The 20,177-nt window shown below is 41.7% G+C and overlaps 1 protein-coding gene across 4 annotated transcripts in view; it reads right to left on the bottom strand.

Moving 5' to 3' along the window:
* Window positions 1-20,177, bottom strand: part of phf14 (PHD finger protein 14) — a 78,664-nt gene that overhangs the window by 23,277 nt on the left and 35,210 nt on the right. The window contains exons 15-17 of one of the 4 annotated variants that reach the window (XM_035182766.2): window positions 16,577-16,639; window positions 15,923-16,044; window positions 11,650-13,927 (exon numbers count right to left, since the gene is read on the bottom strand). In XM_035182766.2, coding sequence (XP_035038657.2) covers window positions 13,921-13,927; window positions 15,923-16,044; window positions 16,577-16,639 — 192 coding nt within the window. In that variant the 3' untranslated portion in view covers window positions 11,650-13,920. Of the gene's footprint in view, window positions 1-11,649; window positions 13,928-15,922; window positions 16,045-16,576; window positions 16,640-20,177 lie in introns of those variants that run through there. The other 3 variants (XM_035182765.2, XM_035182764.2, XM_035182768.2) reach the window with 3 other exon arrangements.

Here is a 20,177-nt window from a genome sequence, read left to right as displayed (position 1 = left end):
CTCCAGTTAGGGCAACTCACCCCAAAGGAAATCATTGCACCAATAGCAGGATAGCTTGTGAGGTCCTAGGCAACCTCCCCCTTGCCTTGACAACTTAAATCAGTTTAGATGCAAGTAAAAGTCCAATCCTGACTGAGACTCTGCTGTGATATAAATCTGAACTCCGCTGCAGAATAAAAACACAATATTGTCTCTTATTTTACCCTTTGTTCAACATTGGTAGTTGTGTGGTTGAATAAACTTAAACACATGTAGTAAATGGCCTGTATTCATATAGCACTTCCCTTCTCTTGATGATCACTCAAAGCACTTCACAGTACAGTTTTACCACCCACCCATTCACACTCACACTCGTGCAGTGCATCTATGTGCAGCATTTGTCGATCATACATCAATCATACACTGCCGGCACAGTCATCAGGGGCAATTTGGGGTTCAGTCACTTGCCCAAGGCCACTTCGACAAGCTGAATGGGGAGATTACCCGCTCTACCCCTTGAGCCACAGGCGCCCATGTGAGCTTACACGATGTAGAAGATTAAGGAATATGCCCAGTGTCTGCCCGGCTTTAGAAGAAGCAGTAGCTGTCTAACAACACAAGGTACAGCTGAAACAAGTGGAAAGTCACGAGTACTTCAACTCCAGACCTGCACCAAAGTGATAAGGAGACGTTCATACAGAATCAATACCACATTTCAATCAATCGCTCTTGAGATATTTCATTCAGTTATTCAATTGAATAAATCTTTAAATAAATCTGATAAAAGCTACACTATAACCCCACAGGGTCTCAAAGTTAATTCACCCGTGAGAATGTCTTCCACTGTGGAATGGCAGGTTCCCTAGCACCGCAAGTCTGACATTGATATTTCATTCACACGTGGTGCTCATTAATAATTTTACATTTGCAATTGATTTCAAACTCTGTCCTGGTTAGATTATTAAGGCCTTAAAACGTCTCTTTGAACCAGGTGGATACACTTGTCACTACGGTCTTCCAACCCCTCAGTAATGGAGATGAATAGAGAGGGTTCAGGCTGACCTCCTGGCTGTTATCGCTGTTATCAGATTTCCACTGAAGAATGTGAATCTGCTTCATTGATTAGGACATAACTGGCTCTAATTGTGGAGTGTGTGTGTGTTTACCGGGCTGGGGGAGCTTGTTGAAGGGCAGTCAGCCTCATAAGTGATTAAAACAAAAAAAATCGGCTCTCCCACAGGTCAATTTCCTCTTTTTCTCTCAGACCCATGCCTTTAATGTATTTTATTGTGGGTCAATGCTGTTTGATTTTTAAACCAATCTTCCTGTTGTTGGATGTTTCACGAGCCCGAATGACATCGTGTTGTTCTGACCAAACAAATTGAAAAACCAAAGATGATCAACTTTTAATGATGAATTCACTTAAATGATATTAGCCCTTTTTCAGCTTTTTAAAATGTTCTTGTTTGAATGCCCTTCAATGTCTTAATATGTTCTGTTTTCCTACCTCCTCTTTTCTTGTGACGCACATTGAGCAGCACATTGTTAATAAATTGCTATTATTATCAATGATAATATTGCTAGTGTTATTATGTTGTTATTTTTAAGCAGTTTTTGAAGTAGTCTACAATACATTTTCTGTCAAAACAATCCAATCCATTAGTCAACTGTTTCAGCACTAGCCCACAATACAACTTCATATATAAAGCAGTCCTGAGTCATACTTCGTCTGTAGGGTAATGTTAGCATGCTAAGATGCTAAACTGAAATCAAGAAAATGGTAAACATTGTATGTGCTGAACATCTAAATAATCCTGTGCATAATTTCCCCCATAATCTGCCATTACAAAATACATATTTAAAACTGTGAACAGGGTCAATTATTAACACATGTGTTATAACATGTAAACTGGGTGACACGGTAGGGCAGTGCTTAGCACTTTCACCTCACTGCTGGAAGGTTCTGGGTTTGAATGCTATATTTGACCAAGGCCAGTGTTGAGTTTGCATGTTCTCTCCATGTCTACATTGGTTTTGTTGTTTTTGCTATTTTCGAATAGTGTTCCTTTTCCAACTCAAGTACTGTGCACAGGGTTGATAATAACTTATAATAACATGTAACTGCTAGGAGTATTTTTATGGGTCAAATCAGAGAGTGATTGGCCCTTTCCCCCCGACTACCACTAAAGGATAAGTAAGAATTAAATTACATCATATTAAGTATCATTTAGCTGACGCTTTTATCAAAAGCGACTTATGATAAATGCATTCAACCATTAGGGTACAAACCCAGAACAGCAAGAAGTCCAATTAGTCTTCAAAAAGCCAAACTACAAGTGCTACATGTAAGTGCAATTTATAAGTGCAACTAAAAACCTCTGCTGTCATGATGTCAATGGGGAGCTCGTTCCACCATTTAGGAGCCAGGAGAGCACACAGTCGTTATTTAGTGTTTAGTGAGTCTTTAGCTCGCAGTGAGGCAGCAACAAGCCGATTGGCTGATGCAGAGTGGAGTGAAAGGGCTGGGGTGTAACGTTTGACCATGTCCATGTAGACTGGACCCGATCCGTTCGCAGCACGGTACGCTAATACTAGTGTTTTGAAGCGGATGCGGGCAGCCACTGGTAACCAGTGAAGGAAGTGGAGGAGCAGTGTAGTGTGAGTGAACTTAGGTTAAAGACCAGTCGAGCTGCTGCATTCTGGATGAGCTGCAGAGGTCGGATGGAACTAGCAGACAGACCAGCCAGGAGGGAGTTGCAGTAGTCTAGGCGTGAGATGCCCAGAGCCTGGACCAGAACCTGTGCCGCCTCCTGATTGAGAATGGGACGTATTCTCCCGATTTTGTGCAGCATGTATGTTCGTGATCGGATTGTTGCAGCAGTGTTAGCGGTGAGGGAGAGTTGACTGTTGAGTGTCACACCCAGGTTCCTTGTGGTCTGGGTGGGGGCTACCACAGAGTTGTCGATGGTGATAGTAAGGTCATGGGTGGGAGAGCCCTTCCCTGGAAGGAAAAGTAGCTAAAAATATGTTGCATGAGAAACGCTTCATCATTAAAATGAAGATAATAGCTACAGGTACACTTTTTACTGTGACTATTAACTGATGTGAGTGTAGTTGCCATGGTTACCTTGGGTTTTACTTGATGGACCTAAGGTGCAAAATATAGTATATTTAAGCAATTCAATTGAACGGTGTTAAAAAATTGGGTTAACTGTACCTTTAAATTATGTTTTCCTTTTAACAGACACACCACTATGACCCCTGTAGAGTAACGGCATTTAAGAAGCTGCTGATCCCCCCCTCCTCACCTCAGTTAATAAAATGAAGAATCAGCAGGGGATCACTGCTCCTTCACTATGATTCTGTTTCATTTTATTGGGATTGTTTAGGCTTTTCATGCCGTGGTTTCAGGATGAATATTGTGAAATCCCATTGTGCAGTTTGTCCAAGAAGTTGTCTGTAAATGATTAATGGCAGATAGCATTTGGATATCAGCTACCAGTGAAGCCAGCTTTGTGTTGGACGTGTGTGCAGAAAGGAATTAGGTAGTTTGACAGTACCAGATCTAATGGATCTATAGACCAATGCATTATAGTGGATGGCAGTGGTATCTCATGCTTTGACAAAAAGGCTGACACTCACCTTCAGTCTAAACAAAGAGGAAATGATCTGCCTGTTGAGGGTCATTTTTAATTTGTTCACTTTGAATCATGAGGAGCTAGTACCTTCACACATAGTTAATATTTAATAAATACAGTTTTACCCTTATTGTTCATAAACTATGTGACAGTGATAGACCTGTTTTCCTCAATAACAGCAAAAACAGACTTGCTGAAAGAACATATAAAATATACAATATATAGGCACTCCAGGATGACTCAATGTCACAATCGGAATAATCAACGCAAATTAATTCTGCGCGACCTTGCAATTTTTTCCAATCACAGCAACTTTTCTACATATTTGACCAATCACTGAGGTTTCATGCAAGATTCACCAATCAGAGCAGTCTGCCTTGCAAAACACTAAGTCATAGAGAAGGTCGTCCATTAACCAGGAGGTCTGTGGTTCTTCAGTGTTCTTCAGTGTTCTTCCTGTCAGCATTCTGAATTGCCCTTGGGCAAGATACTGAACCCCAAGTTGTCCACGATGGCTGTGCAGACAGTTTATGAATGTGTGTGTGTGTGAATGACTGAATATGATATTGTACTGTAAAGTGCTTTGAATGGGCGATAAGAAGAGTTCTGTATAAAAACAGTCCATTTCCAATCACGATCGTTTTCTGCTAAACAATTACCTGGGGGTGCGTTTATGACTGTTCATGTTGACACAATGATCGCACATCTCTGTGATGAATGTGGTGACTTGTTATCACTAAGAACGATGGCCACAACACAAAGATCACACCTGGGTTGTAATAAACCAGAATGATCAACCAACGGTGGGCACTTAACCACCATTTAGACTGAGAATAGTTAAACTCTAATTCGCATTAAGTCATGGAATGCAGCCCTCTGGCACTAGACTAAAAAAAGCTGCAAAGCAGGTATAATATTATACCTGCAGTGTTTACACATTAAGCATGGTAGATTTACTCAAATCAGAGTAGAAATTTAATTGGCATAGATAATTGGCATCTTATGAGTTGTAGGCGCATAAACAAACAGCTGCTGCACATAAGCTGAAATATGCCGAAGCAGGTGGATCTCTCTCACACATTTACTGCAAGCCCCACACATACGCACACACACACACACACATAATCTTGGATGGGCTGAGCATGCATATCTGCCCTGGAACGATGGGAATTTAAAGTGCCCTCTGGCCACCTAGCAAATAGAAGAAATATTACCAAAGAGCGCGCGCTCCACTAATGAGCACACTCCCATTGTTGCACACAAACTGGCAATTGATTTCACATGAATCTCCAACTAAGGCAAAAAGGAAAGGGACAAACTGTTCAGTTTCGCTGCTGGAGACTCTCGAAGACCTTCCAAACTTCACAGGAGTGCTCTTTTCATTTACGCAAAAAACTGTCATGACTGCCCACATGCTGCCCTGATTACTGTACCTTAATGAAGCCTTTGTAATGGCTGTTGTGTATCATGGGGAAGATGTTTGAGTGAAAGCACCTACTGCTCACTGATGCAGACAGGCTTTCGTCTCTCTATGTGTGAGATAATGTGGTTTTTAATCTCCATTTATCCATGTGGGTGGGCTCAAACCTCTTTTTCTGCAAAACTGAGGTTTACAGCTGGGCAGTTCATACAAGTACAAGGGACACACTTTTTGAGGCATTTTAGCTTGAATAAATTGTGTCTTAGCCCAACATTCAAAGGAATCATGGTTACTGCTTGCTTGTTCCAACTAAGAGGCATCGAATGCCTATCTTACTTAAATCTTACATCAAGGACACATCAGCTGTGTCTGAAATGACCCACTCATTCACTTGCCCCTTCTCACTATATAGGGACTTCTATGTAAAGGGCAGCATAGTGAGCTCATCTGCAAAGAAAACACTTTATGAAAGTACTCGGCTCATTTTCTCTGAACCGCTAATTATGTCATTGTCGCAGGATTATGACGTACAACAACAACAATGTTGGCTAGTGGGAAATCCAATAATACATTTTAAATATTTATTTTACACTTAATATTAATATTTCAAACAGCCTGTTAAATGACCATGTTTAAATGTAGAAATGTACTACAGTTTGTGCTGTGATGCGCTGCTTTGCTTTTATGACATATTCTACTGCCACAACTCACAGATTAGTCTCGTGCTGGTCATAAAAAAAAAATGATGCCATTGGAAATAATAAAATAATAAATATAACCCTGTCTGTCTTTCAACCTCACGATAATTCTGATATTTTTGATAATGATAAGGAGGAGTACAATCACGAGAGAGAGAGAGAGAGAGAGAGAGAGAGAGAGAGAGAGAGAGAGAGAGACGTTCTGCACCCTCTCCGCTCGTCTTTTTTTCCTGTCAACATACCGAGCGCAATGCGCTATGAAGTTATATATTGCTAGGTAAGTAACTGTTGTTTGTGCATTACTTTTCATGAAAGCTGAAGCAAACAACACTGACCGGGGGGGGATTCACAGCAAGATATCATTGTGGAAAAGTTTTCAAAAACATCAGAGGGCTCCAGATACACCAGAGCAAGTCTATGTGTGGAACAGCAGTGTCTCCAGCCAGGGAGCACCGCACAGAGCTGAAGATGTCTATGCACCTGAGTCGCACCTGAGTCCTGAGAGTGACAGCGGGGATTAGACCAAGTGAGCTCCCCTCCGGTTCCCCCAATCCATTTGTCAAGGAAAGACATGATCAAATGGCCTAGATCAGCAGACGACACAATGTGGACACAGTTCGATGAAGACCTGGACGGTATCCTGGAAACCGCTCTAACAGGTCCAGCCCACAGAAAAATCAAGGAGCAATTTGGCCCATTCAAGCGGAGAGGGCAGCCCCAACCACCACCGCAACCAAACAGGAGAAAAGGGGAGATGCACCCCCTGAGAAGGGAGATAAAAGCGCTCAACAAGCCATTTAAAACCAGCTCACCGGCTGAAAGAGAAGATGTTAAGAACTTAACAAGCAAGAAGAAAAATGAAAAAAAGCCAGCCAGCCAGCCCAAGTCTGGCATACTAACCAGTTGAAGACCAGAGGTAGAGGAGTTCCTATGAGAAGCTCACAATGGTCCAGGCAGGTGCCAAGAACTCTGTGCCAATCAGACCATTCGCAGACCTGGAGAACCATCAACTGTGCTAAATGTGAAGGAGCGAACATTACAGGAAATTCAAGCCATCATCCGGAAAGCCAAAGCTTCAGCTGGCCCAGGCCCAAGCGGTATACCGTATAAGGTATACAAAAAATGCCTCAAACTTCTCAGGAGGCTATAGAAGATGTTGAGGGAGATCTGGGCCAAAGGCACAATCCTATCTTGCTGGAAGCTGGCAGAGGGATGTTTTGTCCCAAAAGAAGATCGCCCAGTTCTCTCTTGAGGCCTCTAGCTAGGCTAGAACTTTTGGTCTGCTAGCATGTTAGTGTTGAATCAACACCCTTAAGCACCAGTGCTCATCAACACTATATAATGCCAGTGTTGATGAGCACTGGCTTTATAATGTGGGTTATTATTGTTTTTTTATATTTATATTTTGAAAATTAGAAGGTTTTAATGTTATTTGTTTTTTGAAAAATGTACTTATGTAAGTGAAATATTTGAAATCCAAAAAAGGTTTACACTTCCTACCCTTCGTCGGTGTAATACTATCTATAACATGATGTTGACGAATGCTGTTCGAGGGGCCCACCTGGGAATTTGGTCCCCAATAGACTCTAGAATCCCCACTGGGTAGAATACTATGAAATATGTCACTAAACATGAGGACAGCACTAGAAAAATAGCAAACTTGTAGTGATTAGTGAGTGATTTTGAACACAGCCATTGTCCACGCTCTCCTACAGTCTGTGGTTGCAGTCAGCATTAGGCCGTTGGACTATGCAGGTGGTGAGGAAACATGCATCTGGCCAGTGTTTGATTCATAAAAGACACCTTGCTGTCTCAGCATTGCTCCCTCGGAGGCTGGTGAATTTGGAGCCTCTCTGGCTGTTCAGCGTAGCAGGTTCTCAGCCTCTCAGTGTCTGAGTCACACAGCCTTACCACCCGCCTCTATCTGCTTCCAAACACTGCCCTTACACACCCAGCCACTGCAAGGTCCTTGATGTTATCAAAGCAATTGGGCCCTGCTTTAATCATTGGGAAAATTGAGCAACCCCCCCCAACCCCACCTCACACCACACCTTGTACTTTTGAAGCTGACAAATCCAATCACTCATAAGAGAGGTTATTGATTGATGTAATCTTATTGGAGGTGAGGTGGTGGAGGGGACATGATTGATCGCTTTTGTCCGCTACACGTGTTGCTCTCAGTTGACGATTCGTGTCCACTTTCATCTGGTGTTTAATCTCTGAGTAAAGTTCGCAGACCCTCCGCCCCCCCACAGCATCACCCTGGGACCCGTTCCCCCGCTGAATGGGTCACATGGCCTGCAAATCTGAGCCGACTTTGTTTGATCTCATCCACCTCTTCAACACCGATGTCACATTTCTGTCTAGGTCTCAGGAAGAGTAAAGAGTCATCACTCTAGCAAATGCACAGAGCATCCATTCATTCATATAGCCTGCAGAAATATTCACTGATGTATCACTACAACTAACTCGCACTGATGAGGACAAAGATAAAACTGCATTAGATTGAGTATGTTGAGTATGACAAGATAATTCAACTAGGGACAACGAAGATGTTGAAGCAGGGGAAAGCAACAAATTGTACTAATACTTAGTGACATTATAATAGGTTTAGGATAGGAAGTGCTCCCAGCAAACATTTTTTGTGTTCAAACAAATGATTTACATGAAATTTATTTAAAATGTAGAGGAAAATGAGACGTCTCCTGTCATTTGTTTGTGTACAGTCCTGGTGTAACACCATGAATGGTTTTTCTGAGACTGCTCCAACACATGCACTCCCATTGGAAAGATGATCACATCCCAACCCTCTGACCGGGGGCCTTTTGTCACCGCCTCTGAATGCAGAGGTTCAGAACAGCTGCTTCCCTTTTGTTGTCAGACACGAACGCGTCCACATGTCAACAGATGTGCTAGCTGCTCTACACTGTAATCAATAGCTACGCACAAAATTGTTACATGTGATTTACATGTGGACAGATGTTACAATTATGCGATGATGCTAAATCTGAAAATGCCTGAACAAAGCCTTTCAGTGGACCGAATTGCAAATGAGTTTGTTTTAGTTATTCATTTGGATTTCAAAAAATGTATTTGTAAGAGAAAGATTTTGTTTTTCTAGACTGTAAAAAACGTAACTATTGTCATTTCATGTTAACATATCAGTGAAATGTGTATTTGTCAAGGGATTAATCATTCTTCAATTCTTTCTTAACTATTCTGATTAGCTTCTTTGTGCCTGGACCTATTAAGTAGGAGATATTTTGTTTGTATATTATACTTCGGTTTTCATGTTGCCAATTTGTTTTCCAAATCAAATCAGATTACAAAAAACAATGACACAAATCAACATCGCTGAAACACAGATTAATGAGATATAAAACCTATGGCGGTACCGCTGCTTGTTGCTTCCCCACTGCTTTGTACCCTCACTTTTGCGCCCGTGTATCGACAGTAGGTTTGTGGCGTCAATAACTTCTTTTGTCTCCTGCAGCCTTGGTGTCTGCAACAAAGTGGCTGAAACAAGGCAGTAAATTTATCACAAGTGGGCAATGCAATTACCTTGGGACTGCTCACGTGACAGGAATCAATATGACACAAAGCGCTTACCCATTGACTCTCATCCATGACAAAGTGCGCTGGTGTCTTTCCGTAGAAAGGAGTGCATTATTGGACTCTGTGAGGCCCCTACTTTTTGATTTACTGTTGGGTCATTGCAACATTATAAAAGAGCCATTGTTTTACAAGACGGGGAAGTAACGCATTGACTGCTGAAGAAGGACCTACGGAGACAGCCCAGGCAGAGCGACTGCCTCTATTAGATCATCTGGACACAACTCATTCACAGCTGGGGATGGAAGGGAAAGAGAGGGATCTCTACAGTCGTTTCCTGCTGCTTTGTGTCTGACTCAAGTTTGTCATGTTTTCCAGCAGGGGGCCTCAGTGAACCGAGTACGACGCTTGAGAAGACTCGATTTCAGCAGCGCCTCCGTGTCCTCACCTCCGTGGGATACACTGAGACTCTGACCTCGCCGAAAAACTTGGTCTACTCTAGAAATTCAAAGAGAAAATACACGCGGCTTGTATCACACTGCAACTTTAAAACAAGTCTATGATGAGACACTCAATTAAGATATATAAAGCACCCATCGGCTTTTGTGGTTCATGTTCTGTGTGTAATGATTAAAAATTGGGGTAGGAGGAAAGAGTGCAGTTAAGAGAGGATGAGACAGAAACCATTAAAGGAGGAGGAGGGAAGAGCATGTACCCCAGGAAGTATTTGAGCAGAGCTACACTGTGGCAGAATCAGTGGGATAAAGAGAAGGGGAAAGAAGCAGGGGAGTAATAGATTTTAGCTGCTTGGCCACACTTCCCACACAGCCACAGTACCAGCTCTTGTGTTTTCTGTTTTAATAGGGGGGGGAAAAGGGTGAAGTCAGCAAAAACAAAATGCCGCCATTAAATCATCTCCCCGGATCCGGTGTCAGAGCAGTAATGGGAAACGCACTCATCATCGGAAAGGTTACTGCTTTCCAGAACCTCCCTGCTAGCTTTTCTCTCTCTTTATCCCTGGGCCCCTCCTCCTCCCGCACCTCGTGGCCTCAGTCTCATCCCCTAACCAGGAACCAGCTGTAGCTGAGCTCATCTCATGGTTTGTCAGCTGCTGTTCAGTCCCCGGAGACCCTGGGGTTGAGGATGAGGGATTGGGGCATCTACAGTTTGCCACGGTCAGTTGGTCCCATCTTGTAGAGATGCCACCAAATGATGCAGACACCTTGCTGAAAACCAAAATCCGTCTCTCTCCGTCTTCTCCCAGAGCTGTTTAAAGAGCAAAGTGCCCATCCACTTGAAAAACAAAGTTGCAAGTGGATGTTGGCTTTATACTCGACTGTGGACAGCAGCAAAATATCTCAAGAGCCCCCCAAAAAAGATATGCACTAGGTCCAACAGCCACTTCTTTTGGCCTCCATCAACTGGTAAAACTCTGTTCCAGAAAAAGAGCTGGTGCTGAGAATATTGGGGAACATTTCCATGGGCAGTAATGAACATTCAAGCTGATCTGATGCCATACAATTTGTCGTGGATCATTTCTAACTTCACTCTGACACTATTACCAAGCGCATTTAAGCTTAGAGCCTGACTTAAAATAATTAGATTCATTGGATTATATTGGTTCAGTTCAATTTCATTGTTTATCCAACGGCCAACCAACATGCTACAGATGAGTTTTTTTCACACGGTGCATAGTAATAGATGCAAATTCCCTTGAGTCGGTCAAGCAAATGAAAGTGAGAACAGGCTGACTTTTACAACAGGACAATATTTCAACGAGAACTTCAAAGCCACCATGAACCACTTTCAAAAACCTTTGAGAATCTGTGGGTAGAATCTAAACATATTGTGTGTGTATGGAGGCTGTTTTTTTAATTATTATTTCTAAATCTAAATTAGACAGATTCTTAGCTGGGTACGAAAAAAGCATCTTCAAGCTTCTATATCTTCCAAATTGAGGATTTGAATGACTTCACAGGTACGTCTCAATTTTAATATTTCTATTACTTTCAATTCACACACAGGTGCCTTCACCTTTGCATTATCCGTGTTGTCATTTTCCATCATTACATGACTTGATAAATATCTTAGAACTCATTCATTCTTATTATTCATCTTTGGACTGTCAGCTTTAGTATCCTATGTCTTAAGTGTCATTTTCAGATGTGTTTTTTTAAGACTCGAATTAGAGAATTAGACCGTACTCGATGTGGGCTGAGAGGCAACGTTTCCCAACAAGAAGGCCACTTCCCAGGTGATAAATCACAGATGACAGAGGGCATTACACGCACAAACGGACCGCCGCCGCTGCACCTTTAGAACGATTAATTAGCTGGCTGACACTCATTTATCACTGCAGCAATAAGGTGAAAAAGTCAAGAGTTTATTAAAGCTCCGCTTAATTTTCAAGAGCTATAGGCCAGAGGCTGAGACACTTCACATACACAACAGCAGCAACATTCATATTCTTACTTCACACAGTATCACAGTAACACAGTACACATTAGTCTGAAAAATTCCCTCCAAAGCATGTCTGTAAACAAATGTTTGACAATTAAAAGAAAATATGGTCGTCGCTTCAAGGCTACACCACAAATCAGAGTTCAACTTTGTTCACAACACAAGCGTATGATAATACGTATAATCAAGTATGAAGGTACAAAAAGAAAAGAACACGTTTGGCCTCTTCAATAAATACTGTACACATCCTCGCTCTACGTAACTACCTGGCATTCAACTTCTACAAGACCACGTCACTTATTTTGAGTTATTATACAGATCTGGGTAAACAGATAAAGCCATGCATTGTAGAAGTGGCACATGGTCTCTGAGACAGACTGAATATGAGTGATGGGAGAGAACTGGTCAGGAGTCAGCAAGTCACTCTGCATCTCATCTCTGAGGACGAACCCACTGTGGTGGTGTTCATGGACACACACACACCGGAGAAGCAAAAGGCAGCAGAACCCGCACGAGTCTGACTGCTCCCAAAAGCATGCATACTGGGCCCTGGATAGGCAAGAGAGTGACACATGAGGGCAGAATGTGACACTTGTCATGAGCCCTGACAGAGCAGCAAGTAGCTGTTTTGACAGCACTGACTATGGGCCACCAGGGACGTGGAGACAAAGCTTGGTTTCTGTCTGAGGACGTGTCAGTTTAACTGTCACTTTAAGATATGGAGACAGAGGAAGACTTCTAAATGCCTAAAGACACTAAAGACATTTGGACTAATATTTAGGTGCTATTACCACTAACTACACTAGTTTGTATCTACTACAGATGCTTTATGGTAGCATTACTTTACTGCTAAGACGAGAAAGAGTTGGCTTTCCAATAAACAATTACTTTTCTAAATACTCCTGGTCCCTCGCTTACTTAAAAAACACAACACAAAACTCACACCTTAGAAAGACTAGGTTCAAGTGTGTCTGCAATTAACCAAATTCACACTGAAATTCTTCGAGTGTTTGGGTGGAAAAAGACTTCAATCAATACTACTGATTGGCACTGATGAGAAGTCGTACGGGGAGGTCACAAGTGCAGAGCAGCAGACTGAGAGCAATGACAAAAAGAAATCTGTTGATCTCAGGTATCTCAACATGTGTGGGAGAAGCAGGCGAGCGCCTAGAGGCATAGAGAGGGTTGATTCAGGAGTCGGAAGTCAGCTGCTGTCACAGAGAGCCAAGCGGTGACTTTTATAGTTCCTTGAGCTTTCTGCTGTGCCTCCACACTGCAACACCACCAACAAGCCACTCTGTTTGCCACGGAGTAAAGAATGGAACTTAGCTGCCATTCATAAATTATGCACAACCAGATTTCAACACATTCTAAAATATCGTAAGACCTAAAAATCGCGACCTTCCTGGAAACCAGTCGATCTTCAGTGGTGACTTTATGTTGCACTGTGTGTAGGTGTTATACCTTAACTGTGAAACCTCTGCCTGTGTAACATGTACTCCATAGCAATCGGACCATAGTTGACAGAGCATTGGTATATACTTAAGACTGATGGCTCACTGACACTGTCTAATACCCCAACATCCTATTTCAAAATAAAACATTAAGGAAGCAATGATGGAACTTTTAAAGATTACAGGGCTCAGTGTCTAATAAATGATATATATGAAATAGTTGCATCAATCTGTTGGTTCTAACTTCACTGGACAAGCAGAACGGTTTTATGTTTAGTCACCAAAATGTTTCAACACATGAACTGTAAAAACAGAAAACCCCTTTTTCACTTATTCAGAACTTTGTAGATGCAGACGTTTGCATAGATGCAACTGAAGCCACAACTGTTTAAAAAAGAAAAAAGAATAAAAACAAAAAAACATACTTGTGGTGTATAAAAAGCAGGTGAGAATTCAACATAGACCAAACATTATTGGCTTAAAGAAACCTTTGGAGGTTTGGATTCCATAATTTAGATTTAGACAGTTCCACTGAATTTTCGTTGGACAGTTGTTGGTCCAGTTTGGATCAGAGTTGGTTGTAGGGTGGCGTGACGGTCTCGTTCTCCAGCCTGACCCGAGCGCCTTTCTTCAAACGCCTCAATTTGTCTCTCTCTGTCTCTAAGCCAACGGTCATCTGTCCCAAGTTTTTATGGGAGGTGAGGTGGCTGCCCCGGCTCTCACAACCTGTGCAATGCAAAGATAGAAAGAGTCAGGGCAGCACACCTCACAACCTGACACCTCAACACCCTCACAACTTAAACGCTGCCTCAACAGCACGACAAGTACAACACAAACACTTTGGTATTCGAGTGTTTTCATGGTCTTTCAATGGACACGGTTGCATTTTAAAAAGTCTGAACAAGCTGTCACTGTACGGATAGAAATTAAGTTTACAATAGGTATTTATTCACTTGTGCAGATTAGATTTGACCATTGCCTTTATCTCTAAGTGGCCTTAACTTAAAGCTATTTCAATTGAATAAAAAAAGGTACAACTCAAAAAGCAGGCTTACAGAGGACTTCATATGTGAAATCGTGGATAAAAAACAGTATTCAAAACAATATTATAATAATGAATTATCTTAAATAATAAGCCAAGAAAAAATAAAGGCATGCTGATAACACCAGGCAGGTAAAACTAAGGGGGTGGTTGGATGTGAAATGACCTACCTTACATCTTAAATTCAGCATATTGTACAGTTTGACAGCGTTAATTTCATTTAGTACGACATCAGGGTCATATGACATTACATTACACGTGGCATCTATTGCACTTCTGTCCCTCTCTCTGAGGTTTCTACGTTCTTTTTACCCTGTTAAAAGGGTTTTTGTTTTGTAGTTTGTCCTTAAGGTTAAGGGCAGAGGATGTCACACCTTGTTAAAGCCCTATGAGACAAATTGTGATTTGTGAATATGGGCTTTACAAATCAAATTTGATTGATTTATTGATTGATGATGCTGGTCTGAAGTTTCTCCATTTTACACAAACATGTTCACAGATTGATTCAAAGTGCCTCTACTGTGTCGTTGCCTTTGCTTTAATGTGAGAGGATAAAGAAAACACAGCAAAGTCAATTGACAATTCCTGCAAATATCTGACACCAACAGTCTGCCTGTAAATGAGGGGATTTAGTGCTGCAAAATTAATTAGGATTAATATGATTAATCCCTTGATTGTTTTCTGATAAACTGGTCCATCACTTGGCATAAAAAACATCACACAATAATGAGAATATTTGATTTTTGCTTAAAAAAGCAACTTAAATGATTCTACAATTATTAGAGAAGGCAATTTAATTTTCTGCTGAGTCACTAAATTTGAATTATGTTATTTCTATTGCTGGACTGTTAAAAGATTTGACCAAAGGGAGATTTAGTTTGCACTGAAAAAAGTCGATGCAGTTGGACTGAATTTGTGATTTAAGTGATAGCAGTGGTGTTAGCATGGCAGGACTGTTGAAGTGATGCAATCAGCTCTGCAGAATGTACAACACTCTGGATTTATAAAAACATCATGTAAAGATGGCGGAAGTGATGAGTTTGCATCAAAAGAGGTTAGAAAGGTGGCGGATGACGTAGTAAAATAAGTAAAATAACTGTTTAACTGTTGTTCTGACTGCCACTACACAATCTGTAGGATGGGAAAAAATGGTGAAAGAGTATCGCACTCAAATGGTGAGTTGTTTCAACACAGTCATTCCAGAAGTCATAAAGGGGTTGTGAATTCTGTTCAGTCAGAGGTCTGGTGAGAATGGAGAGAATCTTTGTGTAAGAGATTCATCGCATGACAATGGCCTGACAGGGTGCCTGTTGTAATCTAGATTTTTTTTGCCCTCCACAGAATTCCAATATCAGAAAAGAATCCTGTTTATTAGATGCCTGACACCTGAAATCCCAAGGCAGGAGCAGAATAAACTGAGCTATTCATTAGGCCTTAATGAACTGTGCAAATGTATGTGGCAGGTCAATATAGGAGGCCTACGGAGAAGATACCCTCAGCCCCCTCGTTCTGCACAGCACAGGCGGCCAGAGCCTAATGAAGACTGAACTTTAATCACCAGGAGGATATGGCTGCCTCATGAGATACACATACACACACACACACACACATCATGTAAAATAACCCCACCTCCCTGCTCACACGGAAGCATGCACACGCGCGCACACACATTCTCTCACCTCACTAGGTTTTCGTTGTCGCCCGGTCCTTTGCAGGTTGTACACTCGGTTCTCATGTCTTCGGCTTTAGGTTTCTTCTGCAGTGCAGACTGCCGCTGACGGCGTTCCCGTGGCAGTGGTTCCTATGGAAACACGGCTGATTAGAATCGAGAGCTGGATGGGCACTTGTTGGAGAATGGGATGTAAACAGAAATTATATGTTAAACTGGGGAATGACAGAAACTACAATTCCTGAATGCAATTCATCAAAGTGACTATTAGGGTTAAACTGACATTTATGGACTTAGATTTGCAGCTTTGCAGTTTTAAGGTGTAACCTCTAAGACTGGAGATCAAAGTGCTGGAGCTTTTGCTTTGCATTTACACTGTAGTGATTTCTCTGACTTAATATCGACAAATACCAAAAACTTACTGAGCTGGCAGGGGTTGATGAAATGCATCAACCGATATCTTAGTTTTAACAAGAAAAAACATGATGGGGAAATAAATTGGCCTGAGACAAACAAACCTTTATAACTCGAGAAAGTAAAGGGGGTTAAACATGAGCGATGTTTCTGATCAGAGCTGAACTGGTTTATGAGGAACAGAATATGTCAGTAGCATGTAAACTACAACAACAGCATTGTCTTTGAATAGCAGCATAAAGAGATAAACCTCTGTTTTGTCTTCTTTGTCTTCACAGATGGGAACTCTCTTCCTCTTCTGTCCTCTGGTTCTCTGTGAAACACAAACATTTCACTTTTAAGCAGAGTTCAGAAACATAATGCACTGCACAGTTACATTTTCATTCAGCTTTGTGGCTAAACAACTTCTTAGGATCAGAGCATAGGTGTAATATTTTCATCTTTGTGATTTCAGTTTTAATTTACTCTCCACAATCTCTGTAAACAGTGTCCCCTGACTGTGCGGCTGACAAAGGTCTGAGCTGATAAAAATAATGATCTAGGCTGCCTTTGGTTATTACAATGCACTTACAGTGATAAGCTTTGCAAGTTGCACCGACTTCTCTAGAAACTTTTTTTGCCCAGGATTTTGTTTCTCAGGCAACAACCCCATTCTATATGATTTATGAGACTATGAGCCGAGATGGAGCTCTGCAGACACAGCTCAGGGCTTAAACAAGTACTTCTGTGATAGACACTTATCTGTCTCCGTAAAACATGAAGCCACAGTTGTCTAGGGGCAAAACCTACCTGATAATGAGCAGGCCTACAAGGTGTGTAAGTGAACTGGTTTGTATAATAGTTAGATAGTTCATGTTTTTTCTGCAATAAATGTCCCCCATCTTTTGTGTTGTAAATATGACCTTTAACAGCTGTTGTTTCTCAGTTTGGGTTCTGTTTGGGTTTTGGAGTAAAGTGGATCCTTGCTTTGTTTTTTACAATGCACACACACAGGGAGAAGCATGTGGGTGGCACAGTTCACATTATGCGACTAGCAGTTGTGGGTGGTAAAGCACTGATAAATGTAGTAATGCAGAAGAGTGAATGTAAACCTTCATAGTAAACATATTTGTACAATCATCTTCCTACTATGAGTAACATGATCGTTGAACACATGAACGCACCCTATTCTGACAAACTGAGCGTTCGTTGTTTATTTCGTGGACATGAAATGTCTGCAGCTGTGGTCTTGTTCTTCGCTTCCGTTACAGGAAAAAAAACCTTGACTTCACTGCCCCCCCACTTCTGAAGCCTTTATATTGGGAGGGGCACATTCCACTCAGTCAGTGGGAGTAAATATATGTGTTCACATGAAATGCGATTGTACAATTTAACACTTGCGAAGATGTTGTGGTCTAGATTGTGAGGAGCTGAGCTGATCGATTCAGCGCCCCTCTGTGTTGTAACCACTAATCTCTTGATTTGAACACATGAAAGCAGCCACACTCAGCAGCATTAACAGCAAATCACTTGCATTGCTGCTCATGCTGTGGCACAGAATGTGACTTCATTATTTCTGTGAAAACTAAACAGTACTGGATGAACTTCTAGCAATGCCACCATCTACCGCACAGGTCTGAGGGACAAAGAACAGAGCATGAAAGGAAAAAGAAATCAAACACCTCCTCCTTTCAGCAAGCAAGCAAGTGTTGGAGCTGCTAAGGAGGGTTTAAAAGGGCTAGAAAAATCGACAACATATTTAAACAGATTGTGAAAACAATTCCATCTGTTGCCTTTGGCTCGCCACTGCTCGCCAGATGGAGCACTTATCATTAAGAATGCTAACTGTAAGAATGCTGCCAGTTGGCAGCCGCAGACCTTCACCGTATCTCATGCAAAAGCAGCACCAGACAAAAGGCACGACATTATTTAATAATTTCGGCTTTAAAGTGGCGTCTGTGAAGGTAATCTATAAGGCCAGTGAGAGCTGGCTCAGCTGAATGACGCTCAGCCACACTGCACAGCTAATCTCAGGCTCTGCTCAGGTGAGGAAATTAAAACTGCAGGCAGTTTATGAGTACCAGGCAAAATCAATCTTTTAATTAAGTACATCAGTGCATCTTTAACAAGCATGAATCATTTCACACAGGATTAGAGAAATTAACAGAGCATAGGAAGCGGCAGTAACTAGATATATTAACTTAATTCTCCTAATTTCTAAATGATTAATGGCATATGTTCATATGGGAGGTTTTGATGCGAGCACTGAGGTGGACTGCTGCAGCAGCAAAACAGGTCCCATTAGCGGGAGCATTTCATTTCCACCTTAACTTAGCTCTCGAACCCTAAATTCTATCTTAAATTCCCTCTAATTTTCATACGCGTTACAAAATGGCAATATCCTTGCATCAATCCAGTCTTGAAGGGGATTCACTCATTTCTACTTTTCTGCATATTATTCTTTTTAAGAACCATTTAACTGCAGCTGAAATCATTAGAATTATTTGGCAATTAAAAAAAAATACTAAAAGATGAGGTGGATAAAAAAGCTGTGACACAACTCCCCCTTATGTTTACTGAAGGCAGTTATGGTAGCATTTACATTGTGTCTATGATTTTAAACAATTGTTACACTCATGTTTGGAACAACAATTTTTCAATCCTCCCACAAATTCTGACCTGGATCAAGTCATGGACACTAATATTGAATATATAAAGAAGGAAAGATGACTGAACTCCTCATGTGGATTCTTAGGTTTGCCCATTTGTGTTTTTTTCCCCAATTCTAAATAATTTATATCAAAACTATAGATTTTGTGACCCTCATTGTTTACCCTCCACAGAAGGTACAGTAACTGCTGTAAATGGAGCGGCTGCCCCCATGTTCGTTGTCACAAAGGTCCCGTTCACACGTGTGTGTGTGTGTGTGTGTGTGTGTGTGTGTGTGTGTGTGTGTGTGTGTGTGTGTGTGTGTGTGTGTGTGTGTGTGTGTGTGTGTGTGTGTGTGTGTGTGTGTGTGTGTGTGTGTGTGTGTGTGTGTGTGTGTGTGTGTGTGTGTGTGTGTGTGTGTGTGAGAGAGAGAGAGAGAGAGAGAGAGAGAGAGACAGACAGAGGAGCCAGGAGGGGCTGAGTCGATAAATGGGCAATAAATGTGAAAGATTGCCCCCAGGATGCATTTGCGTTCACATAACAAAAACAATGTGGCTACATGCATCCCACGTCTAGACTTTCTTTGCCGGTTGTCCCTCACACATGAACAACGCAGCGGGAGATTCTCGGCTCAGACGCATTCACAACATACAGTGGGGCAAAAAAGTATTTAGTCAGCCACCAATTGTGCAAGTTCTCCCACTTAAAATCACATTGTAGGATTTTTAATGAATTAATTGGTAAATTCCTCGGTAAAATAAGTATTTGGTCACCTACAAACAAGCAAGATGTGTGGCTCTCACAGACCTGTAACTTCTTCAAGAGGCTCCTCTGTCCTCCACTCCTTACCTGTATTAATGGCACCTGTTTGAACTCGTTATCAGTATAAAAGACACCTGTCCACAACCTCAAACAGTCACAATCCAACCTCCACTATGGCCAAAAAGAGCTGTCAAAGGACACCAGAAACTAAATTGTAGACCTGCACCAGGCTGGGAAGACTGAATCTGCAATAGGTAAGCAGCTTGGTGTGAAGAAATCAACTGTGGGAGCAATTATTAGAAAATGGAAGACATACAAGACCACTGATAATCTCCCTCGATCTGGGGCTCCACGCAAGATCTCACCCCGTGGGGTCAAAATGATCACAAGAACGGTGAACAACAATCCCAGAACCACACGGGGGGACCTAGTGAATGACCTGCAGAGAGCTGGGACCAAAG

The sequence above is a fragment of the Hippoglossus stenolepis genome, chromosome 17 (genome assembly GCF_022539355.2).
Source record: "Hippoglossus stenolepis isolate QCI-W04-F060 chromosome 17, HSTE1.2, whole genome shotgun sequence".
NCBI classification, from domain to species: Eukaryota; Metazoa; Chordata; class Actinopteri; order Pleuronectiformes; family Pleuronectidae; genus Hippoglossus; species Hippoglossus stenolepis.
This window is presented reverse-complemented; position numbering and strand designations above follow the sequence as displayed.